Below are 9,551 nucleotides of genomic sequence, written 5' to 3' on the forward strand. Positions count from 1 at the left end.
TCCTTTATATAGCATGTGAAAAGACGTTAGATTTTATAATAATAAAATCACTTCTCACGTTACCCATGAATAAATTAATCACATTCATATGTTTTTACGTAATTGTAAAAAACAAATGAATTCATATTCATTTAACTCCAAAATGTTAATTGTGCATCTTGAACGCATATAACATTTCTAATTAAAACCTTGTGTAACTTGTGTTGGATTATTAATTGGGTGTTACCCAACACATTATTTATTAAAGAGATAGCTCAAGTTGCTTCTGTTCAGGGGCGGCTATGACCAAGTGCGGGATGAGCGCGCGAACTGGGCCTCTAAATTTTTGGGCCTCATGTTCGTATAAATTATGAAAACATTAGTCATATATACATAATAATCTCCATGTATATTAACAGAAGTGTGATAGCACATTGGTGAAAACATGTTTTAATTGCTCTTTTTTCCATGTTCTGGTCATCATAGGGAATTTGTGCCTGGAATGCCCATATTTACAGGTAAGCATCGAGTCTTTTATCCTGCTGAATATTGTTGATATTGTTCAACCCGTGAACTTTACTAAATATGTATAGCGGGATGATGTTGATTGGTTCTTAGGCTCAAGGTTGTCAATGGTTTTAGATATCAAAATCTCCAAACCTAAGGTATTTGAGCTAGAAAATGATTGGAGACCCATTTTAAATTTCAAGGAGGCGGAGAGTTGGGGTATACGTTCATCTTACTGGGATCGTTCATTGTTGGGCTCATCGCTGGGCAAGCTAAATTCTGAAACTCGTCTTGAACATATACGTAATGATATGGCCGAATGTACTTGGTCACTGCAAACATGCTAAATAAGAGTTCATTACTTGCTTATTTTTTTTATTCGAGTGGTTCTTGCTGGGACTCTCAGAAGTCAGACGGATGTATGACTGAGTTTAATATTCTGAGTTCTGCATTACTAGTGGATAGCTTGTTACTACCCTTACTGGTTGTGCTAGTTAAATCATACACTACACCGTTGACACTAGTTCTCTTCAAACCATGCTCTGTACTTGCAAATTTGATCTTGGCCTCGATATCTTGTCTCGCCCTTGAGGAGAAGGGTGATATTGAGGAGGTGACAAATGACATGGGTTCAGCTCTATGGTGGAGAATGTCTGCTTTGATATGTATCAGGGATCATCTCGCGACTAATGGCAGCATCCTCATGACTATGACGTGTAGCTGTCTTTGTCTTTGTTTTGAACCGGGTGGGTTGTATAACAAATTTTGTGTTAAGATCTTAATTGGCCTGGTGAGAGTTGCTACTTGTATAGAATCTACTAGTGTTTGGATTTTCGACACGGGTGATATTGGCGATTTGTCAGGATCAACTAGTGTTATGAGCACATTATACCCGGTGTACGGTACAAGTATCCTTAGTTTCACAGCAACTAATGACAATGCAATTTGGCCAAAGGAGTATATGAAGACAAAGCGTCATATTAGGCTAGAAAAGAGCCCCTTATTGTGCAATGCCTTCTTCTCAGATTGCAAGTCACGACGAGGTGAGATCATACAAGTTTTCATTTGGGACGCTGGCAATATAATTATGATTGTATTAGAATTGTTAACAAAATCAAACAAAAATGTTGGATCACCAAGGTGTTGGGGTGCAAGCTCGGGGGCTAGAGCAAATGGATGTTTGCTTGCAATTGTTAAACAAATTGGGTGCTCCACTCCGCTGGTTTTGTTAGAGAATGCAAGTGAAGGGGCTGTAAAATTCACTTTTTATCAAAGATTATCCAATTATGTCAAGCTTGTTCTGATAACTTTTGACTTACGGAGGACAACCTGCTGTAATGAATATGGATGGAGATATTTTACTCTGAATAGCGACATGCCGATTATTGGACAAATTAGTTCCCTTGTTTTTGATCCGGGTGGGCAGAAATATAACCTTTCTCTTGTTGAGAGCTTTCGAGATTTGTGCAGACCACTGCAATTTCCCTGTCATGTTGTCTGGCACAATTGAACTTGCTGCAGTCCAGTGATTGTGCGGATCATGAGGGGGCTATCTTGGTCTTTGACCCTGGTGGTTGTGGTAATGGGCAGAAGGTGATGGAACAGCCTAAAGCATGTCAATATGGTGGTGGTAAGCTATTGAAAGACGAGACCATCAGATTTACGTGTTTGATCCAGGAGGGCCGTTTGGGAAGCTGGTAATTGATTCTTTGGTGACAAACAACAACTTGGAATGTGTTATGCTATGCCTTGCTTCAGGTATCACTTGTCTTTGATCCTTGAGGACAAGGATCATTTCAAAAGGTGGGTATTGATACTGATGATACACACCAAAAATATGAGAGAGGGTAGTTTAGTAATTTTCACTATTTATTGTACTTAAACCCATCCCTTAGTCACTATATAAATATGAACTTGTGAGATTTATCTCATTTATTATAATGGAATCTAGGTGATTAATTCACCACAATTCTATTGTTGGGGTAGCCTATCGATCCTTGCGGTCGAACAACTGAATTTTTATCCTTTTTAATTTCCGTCTTAATTTTGATCGCATCGGTAAGCGATTGAAAGACAAGCGGAGTGAAGGCCACAGGATTTATATCATCCCTTATTCCCTTTCAAAGAAGGCAGTAGGAAGATATAACAAACTTTTATCAAGTAGACTTTGACTAATAAGTCTACTAACTACGACTTTGAATTATTCTTGCTTAGTTAATGTGTATATCTTTCAGGCTTAATATATGAAATTATATACATGATAATTAAGAATTAATTTTGTCCACTAATAATGAAGCTAAGAAAACTAAACATCATCTTGCAGCTTTGTTTCGGCATAGTTTCGTGTTATTCAGATTCCGATACCTTGAAGCAAGGACAACAGCTACAGGATGGTGAGTTCTTAGTTTCAGCTGGCAAAGTCTTTACATTAGGATTCTTCAGTCTAGAAGAGGAAAGGACTATTGGCTACTTCAACCCGGAAAGCGCTCAGAAACGCTTCATTGGCATCTGGTACACTGATAGTCCTGGTCGGAGACCTGTTTGGATTGCCAATCGGAACAATCCCGTCTACAGAGCCACTGGAGTCCTCGAAATTGATAAAAGTGGTGATTTGAAGATATCAGATAGTAATGGTCAAACCTCAGTTATGCTGTGTTCGAAAACTCAAGGGACTGTCAGAACAGTTGCTGCTACTCTAACTGATGCAGGCAATTTTCTGTTACGAGAGGTGTTGTCGGATGGGCTGGCAGGGTCGAAAATTTTATGGCAGAGCTTTGATCATCCAACAGACACTCTTCTTCCTGGGATGAGACTCGGGTTCGACTTTAAGACCGGGAAAAATTGGTCTTTGACTTCATGGGTAAGTTCCAAAGTTCCTGCACTTGGGCCTTATACTCTCGGTTTAGACCGCAATGGTACTAATCAGCTGATTCTATGGAGAAGAGGTGAAATTCAGTGGAAAAGTGGATCATTGAATGAAGGGAAATTCTTGAATCTTGAAGATTATCTTTACAGTTTCGAGATTGTTTCAAATGAGAATGAGAGGTACTATGTGTTATCTGCAATGAAAACTTGGTACGTTAATTTTCCAATGTATCAAATCGGTGAATTGGGCTCAATTAATAGTGTGAACATTGCACAATCAGATCCATACCAAGAAAGTCAAAGAAGCAGGGGTAGTCCTTTATCCGGAGTTGTTGACTGTAAAAGAATCAGGACAGCGACAGGGTGCGTGGAGCACAAGTTGCCGGAGTGTAGAAGCAAGGTTTGGTTTGATAGCACCAAGGGTTATGTGAAGTCTGACGGTATTAGGTACGAGAAGGGTAGAGGTGGAGATATCTTGGGTTTGGATGATTGTGAAGCGATGTGTTTGAAAAAATGTTCTTGTGTTGCTTATGCCTCTATCTACTCGAATGGAACAGGGTGCGAGTTTTGGAGTAATATGACCCAGTTAGTAGAAGACAGGTACGACCATGACTATAGGGACTTTTATCTTCAAAGGAATAAACCAAGTATGACTGGTAAGTAACATTTATTGTTAAGAGGATAACGGTATATTATTAGACAATATACCGGCAATATCCTCTTACCATTTGTTCATTCATTTTGCTGCCCTAGCTGTTGGTAGAGTGTTGAAAAGAATAAACCTAAATACTAGGACCGAGAGTATAAATAAAACTTGTATAAGACGGTCTCATGATAAGGTTGTGGACTTGTGGTTAGATGTATGAGATTTTACAATCACGGGGTAAGTTATTAATATCAAAAGATGGGATTTTTCGACAACTCTTTTGTTGGAAGTACCACATGATAAGTATCAGAGTTGTGTTTATAATGAAAATCTAATGTTCTTTAATAATGTACTGGTAACACTGCTTTACGTGTTTCTGAATGTATGGTTGTCAGATATCAGAAGGAAGAATGTAATTTGGATATGGCTTATAGTATCAACATCGATCTTTATAGTCGTTCTAGTAGTAGCATGGTTAGGCTATCGGATGAAGAGGATGCTGCTGGCAGCAGCTCGATTCCTTGGTTTGCTAGGTTGTTTCTTACGACACAGACTCAGATCAAATCTTTCTAAGTATTATGATCACATTCAACAGAAAGTCGAGACAGGTAAAATTTAGAGAAAATGCATTGAATCTTTTAATCTCTGTTCTGCATAGATTTTTGTAATACCTTGCTAATGCAGTGTATTTGTTTTTCTGTATCTGTATCGTATTCTTCTGTGTAGTTAATATGCAAACAGGAGGGAAGACACACTCTGATATGGATTCTAGAGCGGGATATTCAGGAAAATCTCGGAAGAAAAGAACACTCACGCTTGCCTTTGGAAAGAAGACTCAAGGAATTCGAGTGTTTAGGTTTGAAAGTGTGGCTCGAGCAACCAATAACTTCGCTCTCTCAAACGTGCTTGGACAAGGAGGATATGGGACAGTTTACAAGGTAATTTTGTAAATCACTGCAACAATAATATTACTCCAGTGCCTTAAAGCGATAAAGCGGCTTTCAACTGTAATTCAAAGCAGAGACAGTTGCTAATGAGTAATATTTTATTCTCCATCATATTAGGGGTTGCTAGCGGATGGGCAAGAAATAGCAATAAAGCGGCTTTCAAAAACGTCAAAACAAGGCAAGTCGGAGTTCATGAATGAGTTGAAGCTGGTGGCGAAGCTACAGCATACCAATCTAGTTAAACTTATTGGATGTTGCATTGAGCAAGAAGAGAAGATAGTCGTGTATGAGTTCATGCCGAATAAAAGCCTGGATTTTTTCATTTTCGGTCAGTATTCTTCAACTAAATGTTTCATTTAAAAGTATTTCATTTAAAAGTATTTCATCTCCTTCAAAAAATAAAAAAATAAGTATTTCATCGAAAATCCATAATTTCAGATGAAAGTAGAAGATTACTTCTTGATTGGACGCAACGCGTCAATATTATAGAAGGGATAGCTCAAGGACTCCTTTATCTTCACAAATACTCAAGGTTGAAGATAATTCACAGAGACTTAAAAAGCGGAAACATATTACTAGATGAAGAAATGAACCCCAAGATATCGGATTTTGGTATGGCTAAACTCTTTGAGCAAAATGAATCAAGAGCTAATACCAAGATAGTTGTAGGCACACCGTAAGTAAACTACCCTCTCTGTTTCTAATATTTCTATTCTAGTGCAACGACGACTGTTCACATGTGAGAAAAAAACCAGTAATGTCTTTCTCACTTAGTTTTTTGGGTAGTGAGTTGGTCTTATAAACCGTCTCATACGAGTTTTAAAGGAAAGTGAAATATCTTATCTGATGACTGATGATGAATTTATTGTCTTTAACTTCTATTGTAGTGGTTATATGCCTCCGGAATATGCACTGGATGGATATTTTTCAGTCAAGACGGACGTCTTTAGCTTTGGAGTGTTACTGCTAGAGATTATCAGTAGCAAGAAAAACAACGGAACTTACAGCCCAGACCGACATCTTAACCTGATTGGATATGTAAGTTCACCGCAATGCTATGCATCTCGATTTCTTCTCATACTAACTTTTATCTCAACAAATTCTTGTACGAGATGGTTTCATGATAAAACAATCACGACACTGATCCATATTACAAGGTATTATGGGCTATACTTTAAGTTGAACTAGGTATTATGAGACCGTCTTTCAAGAGGCTGACTTTATATCAACTGGTCCTTGTTTTTAGGCATGGGAACTATGGAGAGAAAATAGAGGGTTGGAGTTTATCGACAATACCTTGATTCTAAATGACCGGGAACAACAGGACGCAATGAAGTGCATCAATTTGGGGCTCCTGTGCGTGCAAGAGAATGCATCAGACAGGCCAACCATGTCGACAGTAGTAACCATGATCAATAATGAAGCTAGTCAACTGCCTATTCCTAAGAAACCGGCATTTTTCTTTGGGAATTATGCGTCTCAAGCTGAGCGTTTGCAATGTGATCTAGAGCAAGGCTCTTTGAATGAAGCATCAGTTTCAGAAATGGAAGCCAGATGAAGCTGACTTCTCTTATTAGTCTTGGTTACACACCATTTGTTTGAAAGGATACTGGCTATACAATACTTTAGGACGGTCGAGTAAGGTTATACATTACTCTACTCGTGAAACGTTTGCGTCACTCTATTTCTTCCTCACAAATCTAAGTTATTATAATCCTTCTCTCATATACATTGGGTGGCGTAATTGATTTTCGAGTGGCGTATCAGTCCGCTAAAATAAAGTGGCAGCCTTTCGAACAAATTATAGGGAGTAAGATTTTTTGGGCTCGTGTCCTAGGTAAATGACTATATATGCTATGATATTCACTATGGTTTAATTTTTCCGGAACCATAAGATAAGAGGCCATGTCTTGTGGATTGACAGGATATACTCGTACCATCCAGGGATCGAGTATATCATACTTAAAAAGTTGCTCCCTAAAAGTATGGCTCTCAATCAAGACGAATAAGTTAGGGCGGGTCAAAGAGCGGGAGAGAGCAGGCCTGGTGGAGATGGATCTAGAACCGGTCAGGGGAAAAGTCCAGGGGCGGGCTTTGGATGGGTTGAGGGCGGGCCTAGTTTGGGTCAGATTTGGGGTGGGTTGAGGGCGCGGCGGGTAAGTGATTGATGGACCCGGGCACGGCCCAGGTGGGCGAGTCAGGTCGGACTGTGTAAGGGACAACTAGGCCGGGTGAAAAGTGGCCCGACTGACGGGCCAGGCCGGCGCTTATCTTTGACCACCTCTAGTTTGTAGTTGAATATTCAAAATGACTCGAGATATAGGTGAAAAGAATGATATAAATTTGTGCGAAATTCAAAATTAAATCATATTTAACCTAAGATATGTACTTACGTAGGAGGTGATAAGGAGACGAGACAAATTGCGAACAACTTGAGCTCAGCTTGTGTTTCAAACCGATTTATTTTACAAATAAACCAAAATCCAGAACCGATCTTATTATAACATATACTCCGTATGTTTCAAACCCGAATCCCATCATGTTCAAGGCGCTTGAGATATCTATTATATATCATAATAAAACGGAAAATTTTAGCCTTATACACTTAAATCAAATATTAAAAGTACAATTCGCTTGTATACTTTTTTCTTTTGAGGAAAAAGGGAGGCTGGAGCCAGGTTACATAGCTATACATCGAGCTATACTAAAAGCTTTGTGCATCATGGAACATTATAGGCTGAACTCTATGAGGAGGAGCATGAAGCTCATGGTCACCAAGAAGAAACTCAAGTGCTAAATTTGAGAACTTATCAGCACAAAAATTTGCTTCCCTATACACATGCCGAAGTACAAATTCCTCACCATCAACTAGTAATCACTTGCAATCTTTTATAAGGGACCCATAGGTAAGGTTGTCGTTAGTATTACCATTAACAAGTTTCCTACCAATCTTTGAATCCGACTCCACTATGAGTTGTCTTACTCTCACTCTTCTAGCCAATTTACAGCCAAACCATAAACCGCGAAACTTAGCGAGAGTCACGTGATTGAAAAACAAGGAGGAAAAGAAACAGGGTCCGGTACGACCTTCCGAACGGCTGAAATTGAAGTGTATAATACACGGTTTTTCGGGATTCCGGGGTCCCGGAACAAAATTCTCCGGAAATCACATAGAAAGTTCCTCTGGTCAGATAAAGCGGCCACGCAAAGTTTGAGCACCAACGGAAGACATTTGGGGGTGCAGGTGTGCCACAAACCAGCATTCGCTGAAACTCGGATTATCCTGAAAAATATGTTAAAGCTCGTTATTTGAGGCTGAAATCGAACAGGTTGATTCGTGAAATGAGCTCGGACGCGTGATTGAAAAACAGGGAGAAAAAGAAACAGGGTCCGGTACGACCTTCCGAACGGCTGAAATTGAAGTGTATAATACACGGTTTTTCGGGATTCCGGGGTTTCGGAAGAAAATTTTCCGGAAATCACATAGAAAGTTCCTCGGATCAGATAAAGCGGCCACGCAAAGTTTGAGCACCAACGAAAGACATTTGGGGGTGCCGGTGTGCCACAAACCAACATTCGTCGAAACTCGGATTATCGTGAAAAATGTGTAAAAGCTCGTTATTTGAGGCTGAAATCGAACAGGTTGATTCCTGAAATCGAACAGGTTAATTCCTGAAATAAGCTGGGACACGTGATTCAAAAACAGGGAGAAAAAGAAACAGAGTTCGGTACGACCTTCCGAACGGCTGAAATTGAAGTGTATAATACACGGTTTTTCGGGATTCTAGGTCCCAGAACAAAATTCTCCGGAAATCACATAGAATGTTCCTCGGGTTAGATAAAGCGGCCACGCAAAGTTTGAGCACCAACGGAAGACATTTGGGGGTGCCGATGTGCCACAAACAAGCATTCGCCGAAACTGGGATTATCGTGAAAAATGTGTTAAAGCTCGTTATTTGAGGCTGAAATCGAACAGATTGATTCCTGTAATCGAACAGGTTGATTCCTGAAATGAGCTCGGATACATGATTGAAAAACAAGGAGAAAAAGAAACAGGGTCCGGTACGACCTTCCGAACGGCTTAAATTGAAGTGTATAATACAAGGTTTTTCGGGATTCCGGGGTCCCGGAACAAAATTCTCCGGAAATCACATATAAAGTTCCTCGGGTCAGGTAAAGCGGCCACGCAAAGTTTGAGCACCAACGGAAGACATTTGGGGGTGCCGGTGTGCCAAAAACCAGCGTTCGCCGAAACTCGTATTATCGTGAAAAATGTGTTAAAGCTCGTTATTTGAGGCTGAAATCGAACAGGTTGATTCCTGAAACCAAACAGGTTGATTCCTGAAATTAGCTCGGACGCGTGATTGAAAAACAGGGAGAAAAAGACACAGGGTCCGGTACGACCTTCCGAACGGCTGAAATTGAAGTGTATAATACACGGGTTTTTTGGGATTCCGGGGTCCCGGAACAAAATTCTCCGGAAATCACATAGAAAGTTCCTCGGGTCAGATAAAGCGGCCACACAAAGTTTAAGCACCAACGGAAGACATTTGGGGGAGCTAGTGTGCCACAAACCAACATTCGCCGAAACTCGGATTATCGTGAAA

At 40.0% G+C, this 9,551-nt stretch overlaps 2 protein-coding genes across 2 annotated transcripts; both read left to right on the forward strand.

Moving 5' to 3' along the window:
• Window positions 1–503: 503 nt before the first annotated feature.
• Window positions 504–2,906, forward strand: LOC141618589 (uncharacterized). The gene is made up of 2 exons (XM_074435692.1): window positions 504–2,289; window positions 2,810–2,906. The coding sequence occupies exon 1, from the start codon at window positions 806–808 to the stop codon at window positions 1,994–1,996; it is 1,191 nt and encodes a 396-aa protein (XP_074291793.1). The 5' UTR covers window positions 504–805; the 3' UTR covers window positions 1,997–2,289; window positions 2,810–2,906.
• On the forward strand, window positions 2,313–6,816 carry LOC141618588 (G-type lectin S-receptor-like serine/threonine-protein kinase CES101). The gene is made up of 7 exons (XM_074435691.1): window positions 2,313–4,007; window positions 4,393–4,605; window positions 4,724–4,935; window positions 5,062–5,272; window positions 5,383–5,620; window positions 5,832–5,982; window positions 6,191–6,816. The coding sequence occupies exons 1-7, from the start codon at window positions 2,777–2,779 to the stop codon at window positions 6,500–6,502; spliced, it is 2,568 nt and encodes an 855-aa protein (XP_074291792.1). The 5' UTR covers window positions 2,313–2,776; the 3' UTR covers window positions 6,503–6,816.
• Window positions 6,817–9,551: the final 2,735 nt, after the last annotated feature.

The sequence above is a fragment of the Silene latifolia genome, chromosome X, assembly GCF_048544455.1.
Source record: "Silene latifolia isolate original U9 population chromosome X, ASM4854445v1, whole genome shotgun sequence".
Taxonomy (NCBI): domain Eukaryota; kingdom Viridiplantae; phylum Streptophyta; class Magnoliopsida; order Caryophyllales; family Caryophyllaceae; genus Silene; species Silene latifolia.

Coding starts and splice junctions, on each gene's coding strand:
- LOC141618589 (XM_074435692.1), top strand. CDS start 806: ATGTACTTGGTCACTGCAAACATGCTAAATAAGAGTTCATTACTTGCT.
- LOC141618588 (XM_074435691.1), top strand. CDS start 2,777: ATGAAGCTAAGAAAACTAAACATCATCTTGCAGCTTTGTTTCGGCATA. Junction 5,273..5,382: donor CCTGGATTTTTTCATTTTCG/GTCAGTATTCTT, acceptor CCATAATTTCAG/ATGAAAGTAGAAGATTACTT. Junction 5,983..6,190: donor ATCTTAACCTGATTGGATAT/GTAAGTTCACCG, acceptor CCTTGTTTTTAG/GCATGGGAACTATGGAGAGA.